This window comes from Mobula birostris, chromosome 6 (genome assembly GCF_030028105.1).
Source record: "Mobula birostris isolate sMobBir1 chromosome 6, sMobBir1.hap1, whole genome shotgun sequence".
Lineage (NCBI taxonomy): Eukaryota > Metazoa > Chordata > Chondrichthyes > Myliobatiformes > Myliobatidae > Mobula > Mobula birostris.
In genome coordinates this window covers 8,031,030-8,054,801 of record NC_092375.1, presented here as the reverse complement: position 1 = coordinate 8,054,801, position 23,772 = coordinate 8,031,030, and the positions used below count along the sequence as shown (strand labels likewise).

Genomic DNA, 23,772 nt, shown 5'->3' with positions numbered 1-23,772 from the left:
AGGGTTTTGGGCTGAATCCAGGCAACTGGGAATAGCTGGGAGGGAGCTGTGGTGGGCATGGACCAATTGGGACAAAGGGCCTGTTGCCATATTTTGTTACTCCATGACTCTTGAGACTCTAGATCAGGGGATTCCAATCTTTTTTATGCCATGGACCACCACCATTAACCAAGTAGTCCGTGGATCACAGGCTGGGAATCCCTGCTCTAGAGGAAATAAAACAGGGTGAGAAGAAAAATATTTAATAGGAAACTTTTTCATCCAGAGTGTTATCAGTATCTGAAACAAGCTGCCAGAAGATACAGTTGAGGCAGGGGCATTTTAGAGAGATTTGGAAAGGTAAATAGATTGTAAGCACAAGAAATTCTGGGGTGCTGGAGATCCAGAGGAACAAACAAGACGTTGCTGAGAGAACTCAGTGGGTCAGGCAGCATGGAGAGGAATGATTAGAAATAATCCAAAGGATATGGGCCAAACATGGACAAATGGGATGAGCTTTGATGGGAATCATAGGGAGAACCAGTTAGGCTGAGGTGCCTGTTTCCATGCTGTGTAAGTCTATGACTGGAGGCTGATGTTGAATGGCTGGACAGGGGAGAGGAGTACCCCTTGTCGCTATTCATTTATGGTGCCCACGTCCTGTGAGTGAATACAATTTTAATTATCCTTTGATTGTGAGATTGGGATTGAGGTCCCAGCTAGCACCCCATCATTGAGGACATCTTCAAAACGTGATGCCTCAAAAAGGTGGCATCTATCATTAAGGACCCCCATCACCCAGGACATGCCCTCTTCTCATTGCTACCATCAAGGAGGAGATACAGGAGCCTGACAGCTCACACTCAACAATTCAGGAACGCTTCTTCCCTTTTGTCATCAGATTTCTGAATGGACAATGAACCCATGTACACTACCTCACTATTTTTTGATCTCCTTTTGCACTAGTTAAATTTTTGGGTGGTGGAGTGGAAGTAACGTCTCTACCAAAGGAGGTGTAAGGCACTCCTTCCCTCCGCTGGCCTGCAGGTCACCCTTGGGCAAGGTGTAGCACCTGCTTAGCTCCCTGATCAGGGTCACATAAAGCCACGGCGTAAAGCCACGGGAGCAGGTGGTGAAGGCCGTATGAGCAGCTGGTAGATATCACAAGTCCTGGTTATGTGATCACTGACAATAGGCAGACAATCTCTGAAGAGTATTGAGAATGGCTGGGGTCACCTAGCTTGTAAAGACACTGGCCAGAAGAAGGCAATGGCAAACCACTTCTGCAGAAAAATTTTCCAAGAACTATCATGGTCATGAGACCATGATCACCCACATCATATGACATGGTACATGATGATGATGATTTAATTTAATTTATAAAATTTCTTATTGTAAATTATAGTTTTTAAAAAATGTATTGTACTGCAAAACAACAAATTTCATGCAAATGTACCAATGATATTAAGCTGGATTCTGATTTTTATTCTTTTTCTGATTTTGATTCTGGTGCTGATATGCACTTACAAATGATTCTGGTCAGACTTTCTAACAGATTGAGCAGAGTAAGTTGAAGGCATGGGGTGACTGGAGGAAAGAATAGGACGGATGTCAGAGGTATTTTTCTTACTCGGCTAAAGATTAGCTCTACATTGTAAAGTACAGTGAAAGGGAGCATTTACAAGGATGTGCTGGGGCAGCACAAAGTGTCGCCACGTTTCTGCTGCCACCAGAGCAAGCCTACAGCTTACTAACCCCAACCTGTACATCTTCAGAATGTGGGAGGAAACCGAGCAGCTGGAGAAAACCCACATGGTCACGGTGAAAATGTACAAACTCCTTTTAAACAACAGCAAGAATCCAAGCCCAATCGCTGTCATTGTAAAGCAATGTTCTCACCACTACATTACTGTGGTGCATAACTCCATCCAAGACAATACAGCCCACTTGTACCCCATCCTCTGCCATCGCACAGTGGCCACACTGTTTACCATCTACAAGGAACTCTACAGGAAATATCAAGACCTTACAACAAGGTTTGAGCCTTGGAGGCTGAGGTGACATCTGATGGAGGTTTACAAAATTACGACAGCGTTTCTCCCAGGCTCATCATCATAAGATCATAAGATACAGGAGCAGAATTAGGCCATTTGGCCCATCGAATCTGCTCCACTATTTCATCATGGCTGATCTGTTTCCTCTCTCAGCCCCAATCTCCTGCCTTCTCCCTGTATCTCTTCATTCTTTGACTAATCAAGAATCTTTCAACCTCTGCTTTAAATATATGTAATGACTTGGCCTTCACAGCTGCCTGTGGTAACGAATTCCACAGATTCATCATCATTATGTGCCGTGTCATATGATGTGGGTGATCACGGTCTCGTGACCATGATTGACCTTGGCAAATTTTTCTACACAAGTAGTTTGCTATTGCCTTCTTCTGGGCAGTTTCTTTACAAGGCAGGTGACCTCAGTCATTATCAATACTCTTCAGAGATTGCCTACCTGACACCAGTGGTCACATAACCACAATTTGTGATATGCACCAGCTGCTCATATGACCATCCACCCCCCCGCTCCCATGGCTTCACGAGACCCTGATCGGTGGGGCTAAGCAGATGATGCTACACCTAGCCCAAGGGCGATCTGCAGGCGAGCAGAGGGAAGGACTGCTTTACACCTCCTTTGGCAGAGACTTGTCTTCACCCCACCACCCATGTCTCCCAGGGTAGAAAAGTCAAATACTTGAAGGCATACATTTAACGGAAGAGGGGAAAAGATGTGTGGCGCAGGATCTTTACACAGAGAGCGGTGGATGTCTGGAATGGTCTGCCAGAGACCACCCACCATCCAGGGTGTACTCTCTTCTCGCTGCTGCCATCAGGAAGAATGTGCAGAAGGCTCAGGACCCATCCCACATGCATTAACACCCAGTGAATGAAATTTGAACAGGAGCTACTAAATTAGTGACTCATTGACGGTCTTCATAGGGCAACCCCTGGCGAGCTCTCAAGCTGCAACCAAGGTAGAAGAAGGACTTTCCACCAAAATGGACAGTGGTATTACTGTTGGGATAATATGGCGGGGCACGCATCATGTTGCCTTCGTACCTCGGGGTATAGAGTTGGGCTGTGACAAAACACTGGTTGCACCTCACTTGACAATACCGTTCCCAGTTCTGGTTGCTTGAGGAATGATGTTGTTTCTCTTGAGGAAGTACAGAGGAGACTCACCAGGATGTTGCTGGGGTGGAGGACCTGTAGATATGGGGAGAGATTGGTTTGTTTTCCCTGGAGTGAAGGAGGCTGAATGATGACGTGATGGAGGTACACTAGATAATAGAGGCTTAGATACTGTAGATAGCTAAAATCTTTAAACGCTCGGTTGAACTGAGTATCTGCCCTCAAACCAAACATACCTTAGTCCACTCTCTTAAGCATTTATCCAACTCTCCCTTAAATGCTCCCATACATTGCCTGAATTTCCCACAATTTTTCCACGCTTCTTGACCTGAGCAAGGCTGGAGTGTGCGGTAAGCTTGAATGGGTCAACAGTTAATCAATCCTCTCAGTAGCCTAACTGTATCTGGTTATTGTCTTCTCTTTACCAGTGAAACCATCACCTCCAACCTGTTATGTGGACGGGAGCCAAGAGGTTGGAAAGGATGCAGTGCTGAAATGTTTAAGCGAGGGCACCCCTCCCATCACATACACCTGGAGCAAGCAAGGATCTGCGCACCTTCTCCCTTCCACAGCAGTCGCAGGTAACTATGCTCTGTAGAAGCCAGTAATTCAGACAGCATCATGGAGAGAGAAACAAGACGTAATCACTCTAGGATTCTTAACAGGCAAACTCTTATTCTGAAAGCGTTACCCTAGTTCTAGATTGTTCTGTACTGTACGCGCAGAGAAAGAACTACAACAAAGAGAGGAAGCCACAAACCAAACTCGCCAAACGTAAAACATGCACGCTTGAAAGCCCGCGCCCAAAGGAGGTCTCCTCCTGCACGTCGGAGGTCCGATCGATTCACCTTGTGATCGATCAGAAACAAGCACACTCGTCACACTCTCGCAATCATATCTGATATGGTACATCTCATGTTCTGGATACTTACTGCTTATTTGTTAATTTATTTTTGTATCTGCACAATTTGTTGTCTTTGCATATTGATTGTCTGTCCGTCTTGTGCGCGGTATTTCATTGATTTCCTTGTGTCTCTTTGTATTTACTGTGAATGTCTGTTAGAAAACGAACCTTGGGGTTGTATAAGGTGACATATGTCTTTTGATAATAAATTTTCTCTGACCTTTGAACTTTTGGACATAGATGATCTCATGAAAGGAAACAACATGTCAGTCAATATCCTGTCAAGTCCCATCTGAATCTTTAGCAAAACACACAAATCCCTTCATGTGTGCTGGAAAGAGAATCATCAATAGGTAGTTAATAGGAGATACTAGTGTCCAAGGGCACAGCCACAGAATAAAGGGATGACTGTTTAAAGTTGAGATGAATTTCTTCAGCCAGATGATGATGAATCTGGAGGGTATATTACCAGAGATGGCTATGGAGGCCAATGTCAGGAAGGACAAGCAGGTGATGGGGCAAATTTGCAGCCATTGGGATGAGTCGCAGTGCAAACAAAACAAAAAGTACCAAATACTGGACTTAAGGTGTTATACTTAAATGCACGCAGCATAAGGAATAAGGTGGATAATCTTGTCATACAGCTACAGATTGGCAGGTATAATATTGCGGCCATCACTGAGACGTGGCTAAAGGATGCATGTCTCTGGGAGCTGAACGTCCAAGGATACACGGTGTATCGGAAGGATAGGCAGGTAGGCAGAGGGGGTGGAGTGGCCAAAGTTGACAGGAAAGGGACACTGGCGGGAAGGACTGCAGAGCAGCAGTGGCTGGAGTTTATGTGAGAAGTGAGGAAGGTGCAAGGCAGGTATATATTCCAAAAAAGAAGAAATTTTCAAACGGAAAAAGGATGCAACCGTGGCTGACAAGAAAAGTCAAAGCCAAAGTTGAAACAAAGGAGAGGGCATACAAGGAAGCAAAAATTAATGGGAAGACAGAGGATTGGGAAGTTTTTAAATGCTTACAAAAGGAAACTAAGGTCATTAAGAGGGAAAAGATAAACTATGAAAGGAAGCTAGCAAATAATATCAAAGAGGATACTAAAACCTTTTTCAAGTATATAAAGAGTAAAAGACAGGCGAGAGTAGATATAGGAGCGATAGAAAATGATGCTGGAGAAATTGTAATGGGAGATAAGGAGATGGCGGAGGAACTGAACGAGTATTTTGCATCAGTCTTCACTGAGGAAGACATCAGCAGTATAGGGGACACTCAAGGGTGTCAGGGAAGAGACGTGTGCGCAGTCACAATTACGACAGAGAAAGTACTCAGGAAGCTGAATAGTCTAAGGGTAGATAAATCTCCCAGACCAGATGGAATGCACCCTTGTGTTCTAAAGGAAGTAGCTGTGGAGATTGCGGAGGCATTAGCAATGATCTTTCAAAAGTCATTAGATTCTGTCATGGTTCTGGAGGACTGAAAGATTGCAAATGTCACTCCATTATTTAAGAAGGGGGCAAGAAAGCAAAAAGGAAATTATAGGCCTGTTAGCTTGACATCGGTGTTGGGAAGTTGTTGGAGTCGATTGTCAAGGATGAGGTTATGGGGTACCTGGAGGCATATGACAAGATAGGCAGAACTCAGCATGGTTTCCTCAAAGGAAAATCCTGCCTGACAAACCTATTGCAATTTTTTGAGGAAATTACAAGTAGGCTAGACAAGGGAGATGCAGTGGATGTTGTATATTTGGATTTTCAGAAGGTCTTTGACAAGGTGCCGCACATGAGGCTGCTAAACAAGATAAGGGCCCGTGGAATTATGGGAAAGTTACATACGTGGATAGAGCGTTGGTTGATTGGCAGGAAACAGAGAGTGGGAATAAAGGGATCCTATTCTGGTTGGCTGCTGGTTACCAGTGGTGTTCCACAGGGGTCAGTGTTGGGGCCACTTCTTTTTACGTTGTACATCAACGATTTGGATTATGGAATAGATGGCTTTGTGGCTAAGTTTGCTGATGATACAAAGGTAGGTGGAGGGGCCGGTAGTGCTGAGGAAACAGACAGTCTGTAGAGAGACATAGATAGATTGGGAGAATGGGCAAAGAAGTGGCAAATGAAATACAATGTTGGAAAGTGTATGGTTATGCACTTTGGTAGATGAAATAAGCGGGCAGACTATTATTTAAATGGAGAGAGAATTTAAAGTTCTGAGACGCAACGGGACTTGGGAGTCCTCGTACAGGATACCCTTAAGGTTAACCTCCAGGTTGAGTCGGTGGTGAAGAAGGTGAATGCAATGTTGGCATTCATTTCTAGAGGAATAGAGTATAGGAGCAGGGATGTGATGTTGAGGCTCTATAAGGCGCTGGTGAGACCTCACTTGGAGTACTGTGGGCAGTTTTGGTCTCCTTATTTAAGAAAGGATGTACTGACTTTGGAGAGGGTTCAGAGAAGATTCACTGATTCCGGGAATGAGAGGGTTAACATATGAGGAACATTTGTCCGCTCTTGGACTGTACTCCTTGGAGTTTAGAAGAATGAGGGGAGACCTCATAGAAACATTTCGAATGTTGAAAGGCATGGACAGAGTGGATGTGGCAAAGTTGTTTCCCATGGTGGGGGAGTCTAGTACCAGAGGACATGACTTAAGGATTGAAGGGCGCCCATTCAGAACAGAGGTGCGAAGAAATTTTTTTAGCCAGAGGCTGGTGAACCTGTGGAATTTTTTGTCATGAGCGGCAGTGGAGGCCAAGTCATTGGGTGTATTTAAGGCAGAGATTGACAGGTATCTGAGTAGCCAGGACATCAAAGGTTATGGTGAGAAAGCAGGGGAGTGGGACTAAATGGGAGAATGGATCAGCTCATGATAAAATGGCGGAGCAGACCCGATGGGCTGAATGGCCGACTTCTACTCCTTTGTGTTATGGTCTTATGCCATCCATATAGAAAATTTCATTACAATAGTGCATTGAGACAGTACAAGGGAAAGCAAGGTTCAGTTCAAAGTGAATTTGTTTTCACAGTACATATGTGTCACCATCCACAACCCTGAGATTCGTTTTCTTGTGGGCATTCACAGTAAATACAAGAAACACAACAGATTCAATGAAAGACCACCCAACAGGGCAGACAACAACCAATGTGTAAAAGGCAACAAATAGTGTAAGTACAAATGGAAAGAGAAAAACAAATAAATAAACAAACAAACAAACAAACAAGCAGTAAATATCGAGAATATGAGATGAAGAGTTCTTGAAAGTGAGTCCATAGGTTGTTGTGGAAACAGTTCATTGCTGGGCTGAGTGAAGTTATCCCCACTGGTTCAAGAGGCTGATGACTGAGAGGTAATAGCTATTCCTGAGCCTCGTTATGCCGGTCTTGAGGCTCCTGTACCTTTTTGCTGATGGCGGCAGTGAGAAGAGAGCATGGCTGTTTCTGGATTTCAGTTCGGCATTCAACGCTGTTGTCCCACAGACAAACTACTACTCCCCAGTCTAAATTCACTCAATCCTGAAACATTTGGATGGTGAAGTTGCATACAACTGGATGCTCTTCATTAACCACAGTTTGGCTTTCAGTACTGTCGTACCCTCAAAACTAATTAATAAGCTTCAAGACCTTGGGCTCAATAGCTCATTGTAGAATTGGATCCTCGACTTCCTCACTTGCAAACCCCAGTCAGTATGGATTGGCAACACCATCTCCTCCACAATCTTTAATTTATTCCAACCTTTTCAGTAGTTTCAATTTCTGGTTATGGTTCCAAAGAATAACTTTGTTTTTCTCCCTGTTGCAGATGTATCAGCTGGGACACTGAAAGTGCTGAACGCCTCAATGGATTACTCTGGTGACTATAAGTGCACTGCGAAGAACAGAGTAGGAAGTTCGGAATGCGTCGTCAGATTTTCTGTGTCGTCCTGTGAGTACCTTCCCTCCAGCAACTTTCCCTTAACTTTGTGAATCAAAACTTCTGCTTTTGGGAGGTTTGTTCTTCAGCAATGTAATCCCAGGCGTGAACCCCAGAGGAAACAGATCAGGCACTCAGGAACATTTTATGGCTCTGGGACTGTACTGACTAGAGTTTAGAAGAATGAGTGGGGGTCTTATTGAAACCTACCGGGTATTACTTATATCATGTTAACTGACTGTGGTAGTTAGTTAATGCCTGTTATGCAGCTGGCATTTAGGGCAGCGATGAAGGTTCTCCATTTCTGACTGTCCTTGGCCATCTTCCCTATTGTGCCCCAGGTACTGTTCAGGCTCCACGTTTCTGTCTTTATGATATGGTGCCAAGTTGTCTTTGGTCTCCCGCATTTCCTCCACTCTTCAGGGGTGCAATGAAGTGCTGTCTTGATGATTGTGGCCATGTCCCCTTGATTACACTGACAGAGCAGGGCGTGTTTGGAGATTTTTCTTGACTAGGGGATCTTCTGGAGGCACGTGATGTGGTATGGCGACAGCGAGGCATGTTCTCTGTAATTCTCCAGCATTTTGACCCTTACAAGAGTGTGGACAGATCACAGCTCTGCTACAGCTTCACCTTGGTGTGGACACTGCACTTGGTTGACCGTTGTAACAATGATTATAGTATATCAACCTCTGGAGCAACTAGTTATTTAGAGATGTAGTCCTTCCAGCCCAACAAGCCACATCATGCAGCAACTCACCTATTTAACCCTGGCCTAATCATAGGACAATTTACAATGACCAATTAACCGTTGCATCTTTGGACTGTGGGAGGAAACCAGAGCACCCGGAGGAAACCCACGCTGCGCAGGGAAGGACGTATAGACTCCTTCCAGAGAGCAACGAGAATTGAACCCGGGTCACTTGCTCTGTTGTTTACAGGATTTACTATTTTCTATTGAGGGAGATATGCTTTCGGAATCAGGTTTATTATCACTGGGGTACATGGTGAAATGTGTTGCTTTGTGGCAGCAGTACAAAAATAGTAAGGTAAAGTTCATGGATTCAATGTCCATTCAGAAGTCAGATGGCAGAGGAGAAGAAGCTGTTCCTAAAGCATTGTGTGTGTGCCTTCAGGCTCCTGTACTTCCTTCCTGGTGGTGGCAATGAGTAGAGGGCCTGTCCTGGGTGATGGGGCTCCTTAATGATAGATACTGCCTATACCACCCCTATACCACCCCTCTCCCACCCCGATTGTACCTTTTCTGTCTTTGTGAAACTTGGGAACATCTATCTTCCCTGATTAGCTTGCACGTTTTTGTTAAATGTTTTGAGAAACTTTCTCTTTCCCTTATCATGCCTAATCCCTTATTGTGCAGTCCAGATCCTCAAGTTGGGTGATTGCCATAACAAGCCCCACTCCTTAGGCTTTATCTAGTCTGTGCAGACTGTTTCACTATGTTACTGAGGGTGTGGTGCACAGTCTTGCTCACCAGTGTCAAACACGTGACTCTTATGAGGGTCAGTCCTGATTAAAGTTCTTGGCCTGAAAGGTCCACTGTTCATTTCCCTCCGTGCAAGCTGCCTGGCCTGCTGAGCTCATCAGTCCATAAGAGATAGGAGATTAGGCCATATGACCCATCAGGTCTGCTCTGCGGTTCCATCGTGACCGATTTCAGAATCAGAATCAGAATTAGGTTTAATATCTCTGGCACATGTTATGAAATTTGTTGGTTTACAGCAGCAGTACATTGCAATACATAATAATAAAATCAATTACAGTAAATATATATATATATATATATATATATATAGTTAATAAGTTAAGTAAGTAGTGCAAAAAGAGGGGGAGAAAAGCAGTGAGGGAGTGTTCATGGATTCAAAAATCTGATGACAGAGGGGAAGAAGCTGGTCCTGAATCACTGAGCATGTGGCTTCTGACTTCTGTACCTCCTCCCTGATGGTAGCAATGAGAAGGGGGCATGTCCTGGGTGAAAGGGGCTCCTTAATGATGGATGCCAACTTTCTGAGGCATTGCTCCTTGAAGGTGTGGGCACGTGGCCAAGTGGTTAAGGCATTGGACTAGCGACCTGAAGGTCGTGAGTTCGAGCCCCAGCCGAGGGAACGTGTTGTGTCCTTGAGCAAGGCACTTAATCACACATTGCTCTGCGATGACACTGGTGCCAATCTGTATGGGTCCTAGTGCCCTTCCCTTAGGCAACATCAGGGTCATGGAGAGGGGAGACTTGCAGCATGGGCAACTGCTGGTCTTCCATACAACCTTGCCCAGGCCTGCGCCCTGGAGAGTGAAGACTTTCCAGGCGCAGATCCATGGTCTCGCAAGACTAACGGATGCCTCCCGCTCCTTGATGGTGTCTTGGATGCAGGAGCGGCTAGTGCCCATGATGGATGTGACTAAGTTCACAACTTTCTGCAGCTTATTTCGAACCTGTGCAGTGCCCCTCATAGCACCAGACGGTGATGCAGCCAGTTAGAATGCTCTCCACAATACATCTGTAGAAATTTGCAAGCAAGATATGCACCTAATTCAGTTTTTCACCTCAAACCAATTTTTTTTTCACTCTTAAGATAGTCGTCCGTAGGTCATACATGGACTTCTTGTATAGGTCTGGATCACTGGTCTTGAGTGCCACAGATCTAGACTTCAGCAGACCGCGAATCTCCTGGTTCAGCCACGGCTCTTGATTGGGGTACGAATGGTACATTCTCGTAGGCACACACTCATCCACACAGGTTTTAATGAAGTCAGAGTCAACTGTGGGGTATTCATTCACACTCAAAGATGAATCCCTGTATATTGCCCAGTCCACTGACTCAAAGCAGTCCTGTAAGTGCTCCCCCCACCCTCCTTTCTTGATCCTCTCTACTGGTTCTGTGGTCTGCAGTCTCTGCCTGTACTCAGAGATCAGAAATACACCCTGGCGATCAGGCTTTCCAAAGTGCGGCGGTGGGGTGGCACAATAAGTGCTCCTGGTGGTCGTATAACCGTGGCCCAATGTGTTAGCTCCTCTGGTTCCACAAGTGATATGTTGGTTAACACCCCCCCACCCCCCAGAATGATAGGGGAGGCATTAGGGTGCACTGTTTCATACCCATTGATTACGCTGCTCAGTTCATCTCGAAGCTGTTTGATACGGGCCTGAGGAGGAATGTACAGTACTACTAAGATGATGGCTGAGAAATCCCACAGTAAATAAAATGGATCTCCAGATGTTCCAGGTCGGGTGAGCAGGACTGGGTCACAACCGCCACATTTGTGCACAACAAGGGGTTAACCATAAAGCATACTCCACCTCCTCTGCACTTGAAAGACTCAGCAGTCCTATCTTGGCAGTGAATCGTGAGTCCACCAAGCTTTATCACTGCATCTGAAATTGCGAGGGATATCCAAGCTTCCATGAAACAGAAAGCACAACAATCCCCAGTATCCCTCTGCAACAACAATCTTGCTCTTAGGTCTTCGATTTTATTTGCCAGAGATTGTATGTTTGCTGGCAGAATAGACAGCAGTAGAAGTCGGAACCCTCTTCTCTTTAAACAAACTTTTAATCCAGTGCAGCATCCTCTCTTCCACTGTCTTGAAGGAGAACCGTACTTGCAACCATTGACTGCCATCTGCGTTTCGTCGACTTTCAGTAGCAATAGATTTCTTAAATGCCTTGGAACGATGTGGCTTACTCTATTGTTCATGGCTATAGCTGTGCATTTCAGCTGTAGCAGTCTAAATTGGGAAACTTTGATGATTTCCATCAGAGCTGCTCACACGAGTCACCTTCTTAATGGTGCCACTGGAAGTCAAAGTAATTAGGATTTATTATCTCTCTCAACCCCTTTCTCCTTCCTTCTCCCCTAGGCCTTTGACACCCTTACTAATCAAGAACCTAACAATCTCTGCTTTAAGTATTCCCAATAAGTATTCTCAAGTATTCCTCCACACCCATCTGTGGCAATGAATTCCACAGATTCACTGCCCTCTGGCAAAAGGGATTCCTCCTCATCTCTGTTCTAAATGGGCATCTCTCTATTCAGAGTCTGTGCCCTCTTGTCATAGACTCACTGCTCCCTAAAGGAACATCCTCGCTACATCTGCTCTATCTATGCATTTCCGTATTTGATAGGTTTCAATGAGATCTCCCCTCATTTATCTAAACTCCAGTGAGTACAGGCCCAGAGCCATCATATACTCCTCATACATTAACCCTTTCAATCTTGGGATAATTCTCATTTAAGACCATAAGACCATAAGACAAAGGTCAGAAGTTGGCCATTCGGCCCATTTTATCATGAGCTGATCCATTCTCCCATTTAGTCCCACTCCCCCGCCTTCTCACCATAACCTTTGATGCCCTGGCTACTCAGATACCTATCAATCTCTGCCTTAAATGCACCCAATGACTTGGCCTCTACTGCTGCCCATGGCAACAAGTTCCACAGATTCACCACTCTCTGACTAAAAAATTTTTTTCGCATTTCTGTTCTGAATGGGCGCCCTTCAATCCTGAAGTCATGCCCTCTCGTACTAGACTTCCCCATCATGGGAAACAACTTTGCCACATCCACTCTGTCCATGCCTTTCAACATTCGAAATGTTTCTATGAGGTCTCCCCTCATTCTTCTAAACTCCAAGGAATACAGTCCAAGAGCAGACAAACATTCCTCATATGTTAACCCTCTCATTCCCAGAATCATTCTAGTGAATCTTCTCTGTACCCTCTCCAACGTCAGTACATCCTTTCTTAAATAAGGAGACCAAAACTGCCCACAGTACTCCAAGTGAGGTCTCACCAGTGCCTTATAGAGCCTCAACATCACATCCCTGCTCCTATGCTCTATTCCTCTAGAAATGAATGCCAACATTGCATTCGCCTTCTTCACCACCGACTCAACCTGGAGGTTAACCTTAAGGGTATCCTGTACGAGGACTCCCAAGTCCCACTGCATCTCAGAACTTTGAATTCTTTCTCCATTTAAATAATAGCCTGCCCGTTTATTTCTTCTGCCAAAGTGCATAACCATACACTTTCCAACATTGTACTTCATTTGCCACTTCTTTGCCCATTCTTCCAATCTATCTAAGTATCTCTGCAGACTCTCCGTTTCCTCAGCACTACCGGCCCCTCCACCTATCTTCGTATCATCAGCAAACTTAGCCACAAAGCCATCTATTCCATATTCCAAATCGTTGATGTACAATGTAAAAAGAAGCGGCCCCAACACAGACCCCTGTGGAACACCACTGGTAACTGGCAGCCAACCAGAATAGGATCCCTTTATTCCCACTCTCTGTTTCCTGCCAATCAGCCAATGCTCTATCCACGTATGTAACTTTCCTGTAATTCCATGGGCTCTTGTTAAGTAGCCTCATGTGTGGCACCTTGTCAAAGGCCTTCTGAAAATCCAAATATACAGCATCCACTGCATCTCCCTTGTCTAGCCTACTGATAATTTCCTCAAAAAATTGTAATAAGTTTGTCAGGCAGGATTTTCCTTTAAGGAATCCATGCTGAGTTCTGCCTATCTTGTCATATGCCTCCAGGTACTCTGTAACGTCATCCTTGACAATCGACTCCAACAACTTCCCAACACCGATGTCAAGCTAACAGGTCTATAATTTCCTTTTTGCTTCCTTGCCCCCTTCTTAAATAGTGGAGTGATATTTGCAATCTTCCAGTCCTCCTGAACCATGCCAGAATCTATCGACTTTTGAAAGATCATCGCTAATGCCTCCGCAATCTCCACAGCTACTTCCTTCAGAACACAAGGGTGCATTCCTTCTGGTCTGGGAGATTTATCTACCTTTAGACTATTCAGCTTCCTGAGTACTTTCTCTGTCGTAATTGTGACTGCGCACACTTCTCTTCCCTGCCACCCTTGAGTGTCCCCTATACTGCTGATGTCTTCCTCAGTGAAGACTGATGCAAAATACTCGTTCAGTTCCTCCGCCATCTCCTTATCTCCCATTACATTTTCTCTAGCATCATTTTCTATTGGTCCTATATCTATTCTCACCTGTCTTTTACTCTTTATATACTTGAAAAAGGATTTAGTTTCCTCTTTGATATTATTTGCTGGCTTCCTTTCATAGTTAATCTTTTCCCTCTTAATGACCTTCTTAGTTTCCTTTTGTAAGCTTTAAAAACTTCCCAGTCCTCTGTCTTCCCACTAATTTTTGCTTCCTTGTATGCCCTCTCCTTTGCTTTAACTTTGGCTTTGACTTCTCTTGTCAACCACGGTTGTATCCTTTTCCCATTCAAAAATTTCTTCTTTTTTGGAATATACCTGTCTTGCACCTTCCTCACTTCTCGCATAAGCTCCAGCCACTGCTGCTCTGCCGTCTTTCCCACCAGTGTCCCTTTCCAGTCAACTTTGGCCAGTTCCTCTCTCATGCCACTGTAATTTCCTTTACTCCACTGAAATACCGACACATCAGATTTCGGCTTCTCTTTTTCAAATTTCACAGTGAACTCAATCATGTTATGATCACTGCCTCCTAAGGGTTCCTTCAGTCAATCTCTCTAATCACCTCCGGTTCATTACACAATACCCAATCCAGTACAGCCGATCCCCTAGTGGGCTCAACAACAAGTTGTTCTAAAAAGCCATCTCGCAGACATTCTACAAATTCTGTCTCTTGAGATCCAGTGCCGACCTGATTTTCCCAATCCACTCGCATGTTAAAATCCCTCACAATTATCATAACACTGCCCTTCTGACAAGCCTTTTCTATTTCCTGTTGTAATTTGTATTCCACATCCCTGCAGCTGTTTGGAGGCCTATAAATAACTGCCATCAGGGTCCTTTTACCCCTGCGATTTCTTAGCTCAACCCATAAAGATTCTGCACCTTCCGATCCTATGTCACCTCTTTCTAATGATTTAATATCATTTCTTACCAATAAAGCCACGCCTCCCCCTCTGCCTACCTTCCTATCCTTCTGATACACCGTGTATCCTTGGACGTTCAGCTCCCAGAGACATGCATCCTTTAGCCACGGCCCAGTGATGGCCACAACATCATACCTGCCAATCTGTAGCTGTACGACAAGATCATCCACCAGCATTTTGTGTCTGTTGCTCAAGGTTTCCAGCATTCATAGAATCTCTTGTTGCAAATGATACTTATCCCTTCTTATATATCCCTATGACATTGAAAGAGGCCATTTGGATAGCCAGAGGCTTTTTCCCAAGGCTGAAATGGCTAGCACGAGAGAGCATAGTTTTAAGGTGCTTGGAAGTAGATACAGAGGAAATGTCAGGGGTAAGTTTTTACATAGAGAGTGGTGAATGTGTGAAATGGGCTGCCTTATATATATTTCAGGCATTACCAATTTTTGTTCCAAAATCTTTTTTTGATAAAGTTGACTCCAAAATTTCTTCATTTATTTGGCAAAATAAAAACCCGAGACTGGGTAAAATACATTTACAGAAAGCTAAGAGAGATGGAGGCTTAGCATTACCTAACTTTAGATTTTATTATTGGGCAATTAATATTCGACATATGAAATTTTGGTTACTTGACCAGGATATACTATCCATTCCTAAATGGGTAGCATTGGAATTACAATCTGTTCAGGGCTATACACTTGGCTCTATTTTAGGTTCCTCTCTTCCTTTTGATTTGAAACGCCTTAAACAGGTGTCTAACCCGATAGTTAAATATACCTTATGTATTTGGTTTCAATTCAGAAAATTTTTTGATCTTAACCAATTTGGGCTAGCGATTCCTATTTTAGGTAACATATTTTTTCCTCCCTCTTTTATGGATCGTGCTTTTCAACTCTGGAAGACTAAGGGTATTTCACGGTTTTTGGATTTATTTTTAGATGGTTCCCTTATGTCTTTTGAACAATTATCTAATAAATATAATTTATCAAGAATACATTTTTTTAGATATCTACAAGTTAGAAATTTCCTAAGTACCATACTTTCTTCCTTTCCAATGCTTCCTCCTACATACATTTTAGATACTATAATTAACCTTAATCCATGTCAGAAAGGTGCATCGGCTATTATTTATAATATTATTATGAAACTTAGGAAAGCTCCATTTGATAAGATTAGGTCAGGTTGGGAACAAGAATTGGGATCTATTATTTCCGTGGATGACTGGGGGCAGATTTTACAATTAGTCAATACTTCCTCTATCTGTGCTAAACATTCCCTAATTCAATTTAAAGTTGTTCATAGAGCACATATGTCCAAAGATAAATTAGCTTGCTTTTATTCTCATATTAATCCTTTTTGTGATAGATGTCCGGGGCAGATAGCTTCTTTAACTCATATGTTTTGGTCTTGTCCTACTCTGGAAACTTTTTGGAGAGACATTTTTAATATTATTTCCAAGGTATTGAATATAGGTATCTCTCCTCACCCTATTACTGCTATCTTTGGACTACCTAAAATTTCCAGTAATCTTTCTCCTTCAGCCAGTAGAATGATTGCATTTCTTACTTTAATGGCGAAAAGATGTATTTTACAACATTAGAAAGAGCTTAATGCTCCAACTACCTTTTTTTGGTTTTCTCAGACGATATTATGCTTGAATTTGGAGAAAATTAGAAGCAATCTTTATGACTCTTCATTTAAATTTGAACAGACCTGGAGATCTTTTATTCAATATTTTCATTTAATGTAATATATACCCTTCTTGTTTTTTTTACTGTTTTTAATGGAGGTCGGGATTGAGGACGTGATTTTAAGTTTTTTAACTCTGTTTGGTTTCAAGTTAGCCCATTGCTTTGCTTTGCTTTTAGTTAGCTGCACGGTGGGTTTTTTTTGGGGGGGTTTTTTTCCTTTTCTCTATTGATATATATAAAAATTAGTATACTGTTATGTTACCTTGGTACGTTATGTTTAAATTACATTGTTTGTATTATCTTTTTTGTATTAATATCTCCTGCAATTTTATTATATTCTAACAGTGTATTAGTGCCTATATGGCTTACCTTTTGTATACTTATTCAATAAAAAGATTTTAAAAAAAAGAAATGGGCTGCCAGCGGCAACGGTGGAGGTGGGAATGATAGGGTCTTCTAAGAGACTCCTGGATAGCTATATTGAGCTTAGAAAAATAGAGGGCTATGGGTAAGCCTGGGTAGTTCTAAGGTAAGGTCATGTTTGGCATAGCTTTGTGGGCCAAAGGGCCTGTATTGTGCTGTAGGTTTTCTATGTTTCTATGAAATATGCAGCACAGGTAAACAATAAACAGTACTGTAAACAACTCACTGTCCTAGTGATGAGACCTCAGTGGTGGCAGGGTATTCATTAGTCTCACAGCCTGATGAAAGAAGCTGTTAGTCTGGCAGTCTGGCAGTCCTAGTCCTGATGTTCCTGTATCTCCTTTCTGATGGTAGTGGGTCAAAGCGATTGTGGGATGGGTGGAAGGTGCATTCTATATTATGCATCAATAAATGAGAGGCAATGGAGACCTGCCCATTTTCTTTAGCTTTTTCAGGAAGGAGAGATGCTGCTGAGCTTTCTTGGCCTCAGCATTTGCATGTTTGGACAAGGACAGGCTATTTCAGACTCCGGAGCTTGGAACCAAAGTTTCAAAGTACATTTATTATCAAAGTATATGTGCAGTATACAACTCTGGCATTTGCCTTCCCACAGACAGTCACAAAACAAAGAAAAACCATGGAACCCCTTCAGAGAAAAAGATCAGACCCCCCCAACCCCCATGTGCAAAAAATAAATCGTGCAAACAGCAAAAAAAATAGCAAAAACCACTGAATATCAAACACCAAACACAAAAGTCATCCAAAGAGTCCAGGCATATTCAGTGTCAGGTCAGTTCAGTTCAATTTAGTATGGTGTCATTTGTTCTCTGTAGCTGCCCTGATCAAATTTGCTCAAAATAGCAACAAAAAACCCTCACTAATTTTTATAGATGCACTGTAGAAAGCATTCTTCTAGGGTGCATCACAACCTGGTATGGCAGTTGTCCTGTCCAAGACCGAAAGAAGCTGCAGAAGATCGTGAACACATCACACAAACCAATCTTCTGTCCGTGGACTCACTTTACACCGCACGCTGTCGGAGCAGTGCTGCCAGGATAATCAAGGTCACGACCCACCCAGCCAACACACTTTTCATCCCTCTTCCCTCCGGGAGAAGGCTCAGGAGCTTGAAGACTCATATGGCCAGATTTGGGAACAGCTTCTTTCCAACTGTGATAAGACTGCTGAATGGATCCTGACCTGGATCTGGGCCGTACCCTCCAAATATCCGGACCTGCCTTTCGGTTTTTTGGCACTACCTTACTTCCCATTTTTCTATTTTCCATTTATGATTTATAATTTAAATGTTTAATATTTACTAATTTTAACTATTTTAAATATTTAATATTTGTAATTCAGGGAATGTGAAGCGCAGAATCAAATGTCGCTGTGATGATTATACGTTCTAGTACCAATTGTTTGGCGACAATAAAGTATGAAGTATAAAAAGTTGCAACCAGAAACACATCGTATCTGTGAGCTAAAGAGTCCAAACCACAACTACATCAATTAAGCAGAGAGAGTTAGAACAAACACATTCAGTACTGTTGATGTTATCAAGAGCATGTGCACAACACACCCCCACCCAGTTTCATGAAGTCAACGACCAGTTCTTTATTTGGTTTTTCTTTCCTAACATTGAGGGAAAGATTATTGTCATAATACCATGTCATGAGGCTCTCTGTTTTCTCACTGTCCTCTGACTCAGGGCAATGATAGTCATGGGAGATGTTCACATGTGGGTTGATTGGGAAAATCAGGCTGGCAACGGATCTCAAGGGAATGAGTTTGTCGAATGCCACAGAGATAATTTTTTTAGAGCAGTTTGTCACTGAGCCTGTTAGGGGATCAGCTATTCTGGATAGGGTGTTAAGTAATGAACCGGAGGCTTATGATAAAAGAACCCTTAGAAACCAGTGATCACAATATGATTGTGTTCAACTTGAAATCTGATAGAGAGAAAGTATCAGCAGTATTTCAGTGGAGTAAGGGAAATTACAGTGGTGTGAGAGAGGGGTTGGACAAAGTAAATTGGAAGGAGCTGCTGACAGGGATGTCAGCAGAGCAGCAATGGTGTGCATTTCTTGGAAAAATGAGGAACGTGCAGGACATATGTATTCCAAAAATGAAGGAATACTCAAATGGCAAAATTGCTGACAAGGTGCTCAAAAATCTGAAAGACCTTAAGGTACATAAGTCACCTGGACCAGAGGAACTGCACACTAGGGTTCTGAAAGAGGTAGTGGCAGAGATTGTGCAGCATTAGCAATGATCTTTCAAAAATCATTGAACGCTGGCATGGTGCCAGAGGACTGGAAAATTACAAATGTCGCTCCACTCTTTAAGAAAGGAGGAAGACAGCAAAAAGGAAATTATAGTTAGCCTGACCTCAGTGGTTGGGAAGATGTTAGAGTCAATTGTTAAGGATGAGGTGATGGAGTACTTGGTGACACAGGACAAGATAGGACAAAATGAGCATGGTTTCCTAAAGGGAAAATCCTGCCTGACAAACCGGTTGGAATTCTTTGAGGATATTACAAGTAGGATAGATAAAGGAGATGCATTGGATGCTTTCAGAAGGCCTTTGACAAGGTGCCACACATGAGGCTGCTTACCAAGTTAAGAGCCCGTGGTATTACAGGAAAGTTACTAACATGGTTAGAGCATTGGGCTGAGTGATAGGAGGCAGTGAGTGGGAATAAAAGGATCCTTGCAACACACGTCAAAGTTGCTGGTGAACGCAGCAGGCCAGGCAGCATCTCTAGGAAGAGGTACAGTCAACGTTTCGGGCTGAGACCCTGATCCTTGCCTGGTTGGCTGCCAGCGACTAGTGGTGTTCCGCAGGGGTTAGTGTTGGGACCAATTCTTTTTATGCTGTATATAACTGATAGAAATGATGAAATAGATGGCTTTGTTGCCAAGTTTACAGATGATACAAAGAGTGGTGGAGGGGCAGGTAGTGCTGAGGAAACAGGTAGGCTGTAGAAGAACTGAGACAGATTAGGAGAATGAGCAAGAGAGTTGCAAACTAAATACAATGCTAGAAAGTGTATGGTCATGCACTTTGGTAGTAGAAATAAATGTGCAGGCTATTTTCTAAATAGGGAGAAAATCCAAAACTCTGAGGTGCAAAGGGACTTGGGAGTCCTTGTGCAGAACACCCTAAAGGTTAACTTGCAGGTTGAGTCAGTGGTGAGGAAGGCAAATGCCATTTTAGCATTCATTTCAAAAGGTTGAGAATACAAGAGCAGGGATGTGATGCTGAGGCTTTATAAGGCACTGGTGAGGCTTCACCTTGAGTACTGTGAACAGTTTTGGGCTCCTCATCTTAGAAAAGATGTGCTGGCATTGGAGAGGGTCCAGAGGCGGTTCACAAGGATGATTCTAGGAATGAAAGGGTTATCATACAAGGAACGTTTGACGGCTCTGAGTATGTTCTCACTGAAATTTAGAAGGTTGAGGGAGGTTCTCATTGAAACCTTTCGAATGTTGAAAGGTCCAGACAGGGTAGATATGGAAAGGATGGTGGGAGAGTGTACGACAAGAGGGCACAGCCTCAGGATGGAGGGGTGTCCATTCAAAACAGAGATGTGGAGAAATTCCTTCAGCCAGAGCGTGGTGAATTTGTGGAATTTGTTGGCACATCAAAATGGCCTAATTCTGCTCCTGTGTCTTATGGTCTTAAGGACTCATCGGTACTTGATATTCATCGACATATGTTAGCTGGAGTCAGGGGTTTATGCTTTGGCTGTTTGTAGGGTTACCATGCCAAAAAAGTTCAAGAGCAGAGGTCAGAGCAACAGTGGTCCTCCAGTTTTTGGGGATTCAGCTCAAAACTCGCAACCCTAAAAGGCCAAAAAATATTGTTATGGAAACAGCAATGAAGAATCCTTCTATATCCATCCTAATGAAGGGTCTCAGCCCTTGGGTTGAATTTGAAGGCAGAATGCAGGGTTAGTGGCAAGATTCTTAACAGTGTGGAGAGATAGAGGGATCTTGGGGTTCATGTCCTTAGATCCCATAAAGTTACAGCAGAAGTTGATAGATAGGGTGGTTAAGAAGACAAATAGAGTGGTGTTCTTCAATAGTTGGAGAATTAAGTTCAAGAGTGGCAAGGTAATGTTGGAGCTCAAGTTAGACCACAGGGAATATTATGTTCAATTCTGGTTGCCTCATTTTAGGAAGGATGTGGTAACTTTAAGCGAAAGTGCAGAGGAGATTTACCTGGGGCTTGCCTGGACTAGAAGCTTGCCTGATGAAGATAAATTGAGTGTGTAGGTGTACAAGATGGTAAGAGGCGTATATCAACAGCCCGAGACTTTTCCCAGGGCAGAACTGACTCGTATAAGGGGGCATAACTTTCATGCGTTGAGAGGAAATTATAAGGGGGGGTGCATAGGATAGGTTTTTTACATTGAGATGTTGGGGACGTGGAACACATGGCCAAGGATGGTTTTAGAGGCAGATACATTTGAGACATTAAAGAGCTCCCCAATCAGATTCCTACTCCATCCTTGACCTTTCCTACACACCTAGCTTCACCTATCACCTTCCAGCTAGTCTCCTTCCCCTACACCCCCCACCCACCCCCACCTTTTTATTCTGATGTCTTTCCCATTCCTGAAGACGGGTCTCGGCCTGAAATAGCGACTGCTTTTCCATTTCTATGGATGCTGCCTGACATGCTGAGTTCCTCCAGCATTTTGTGTGTGATATCTTAGATAGACACGTGATTATGTATCCCCAGAAACTAATTGAAAGGAAGACATAGGAGCTGGGAAACAGGTCTACTTCATTTTTCTTTAGTGAGGCGAGCACATATGATGTGGTAGTGTAATGACATATGCCATTCACCTACTTCATACATATAACCCATAATGAATTCTGTAAACAAACAAAAAATGCTTAATCAGACAATACATTTACAATATTACTCAAATATTACTGAAATATTAAATAAACAACACTCCTCCCTGCTTAGTTATAAATTCCAACTAAATATATAATGCGTCTTAATTATACCATATAATATAATTATCAGCTAGACATCCACAGCATATTAAATTTTAAGTTGTTCTAATCAGCCCTAAAGATTGAATAGCTGTGGAGAATCTTTTACTTTTGTGGGATAACATCTTTCCCAACAAGGGGAATCACTCTGGCAAGACTTGTGGCTGTGAAAGCAACTCAGATTCTGGGGCCTCCTCCGTGGTGGCTGTAGGAGTTGACTCTGGGACTGCAGGAAGCGGTTCTGACAGCTCTGGACACCTTTCTTCTCCGACAATTGACTGCTGTCCTCAACTGATTGATGTATCATCTCCAGATGATATCAGATGCATTTTCCATTGTGTAGGAGAGTGGTCCATTTCTGTCCTTAATCTGTACAAGTACTCACTTCTGGTGACTTCTGTAGTCCCTCACCAGGACTGCATGTCCGGGAGTGAAACATTAAACCTCCTTGTTTGAGGAGCTCTCAGTTTGTCTCAGCTGTTTGTCTTGCATTGGGTTTGAGGAAGTCCAAGCACGAGTGCAAGGGACAAACCAGGAAGAGCATAACTGCTGAGTTGTTGGTTGTGAACTGTGCTACACTGTGGTATTCAAGGAGGAGGTTGGCAAGCTTCTGATTCAGTGTCAGTGTAGTGTGTTCTGTTGACGTTGCTTGCAGTGCCTACTTTGGAAGAACCTTGTCACCAAGCCATTTGTAGCTGTGTAGCACAGTGCAGATGTAATATGTCTTATTCCATTCATTTTCAGGAACAAAATTCACAGTTTGTTCCACAACAAACTGTGATCCACTGTCACTCACTAATTGTTCTGGAACACTGGTCCTTGAGAAGAGGCTTCTCAACACATCCTGGGGGAAGCGACAGTGGTCATGCCTCTGGCACAGAGTCTGGCCCTATGGCTCAGAACGGAAGGGAAAGGAAGAGGGAGGCAGCAGCGATAAGGGACTCTATAGTTAGGGAGTCAGATAGGCAATTCTGTGGACGCAGGAAAGAAACGCAGATGGTAGTTTGCCTCCCAGGTGCCAGGGTCCGTGATGTTTCTGATCACCTCCACGATATCTTGAAGTGGGAAGGAGAACATCCAGAAGTCGTGGTACATATTGGTACCGATGACATAGGTAGGAAAAGGGAGGAGGTCCTGAAAACAGACTACAGGGAGTTAGGAAAGAAGTTGAGAAGCAGGACCTCAAAGGTAGTAATCTCGGGATTACAGTGAGAGGGAGGATAAATGCGTGGCTGAGGGATTGGAGCAGGGGGCAGGGATTCAGATTTCTGGATCATTGGGACCTCTTCTGGGGCAGGTGTGATCTGTACAAAAAGGACGGGTTGCACTTGAATCTGAGGGGGATTAATATCCTGGTGGGAAGGTCTGCTAAGGCTATTCGGGAGAGTTTAAACTAGAATGACAGGGGGGTGGGAACCGAACCGAAGTGACGGAGGAAAGGGAGGTTGGCTCACAAATAGAGAAAGTTTGGAGGCAGTGCTATAAGGAGGATAGGCAGGTGATAGAGAAGGGACACGCTCAGACTGATAGTTTGAGATGTGTCTATTTTAATGCAAGGAGTGTTATGAATAAAGCATGGATAAGCACTTGGAGCTATGATGTTGTGGCCATTACAGAAACTTGGATGGTGCAGGGGCAGGAATGGCTACTTCAAGTGCCAGGCTTTAGATGTTTCAGAAAGGATCGGGAGAGAGGCAAAAGAGGTGGGGGCGTGGCATTGTTGATCAGAGATAGTGTCACGGCTGCAGAAAAGGAGGAGGTCATGGAGGGGTT

The 23,772-nt window shown here is 43.5% G+C and overlaps 1 protein-coding gene across 3 annotated transcripts in view; it reads left to right on the top strand.

The window, feature by feature from the left end:
* Nucleotides 1-23,772, top strand: part of cxadr (CXADR Ig-like cell adhesion molecule) — a 152,490-nt gene that overhangs the window by 66,846 nt on the left and 61,872 nt on the right. For all 3 annotated transcript variants that reach the window (XM_072259845.1, XM_072259844.1, XM_072259843.1), the window contains exons 4-5: nucleotides 3,590-3,742; nucleotides 7,861-7,983. In XM_072259845.1, the coding sequence (XP_072115946.1) occupies nucleotides 3,590-3,742; nucleotides 7,861-7,983 (276 nt within the window). The remainder of the gene's footprint in view (nucleotides 1-3,589; nucleotides 3,743-7,860; nucleotides 7,984-23,772) is intronic.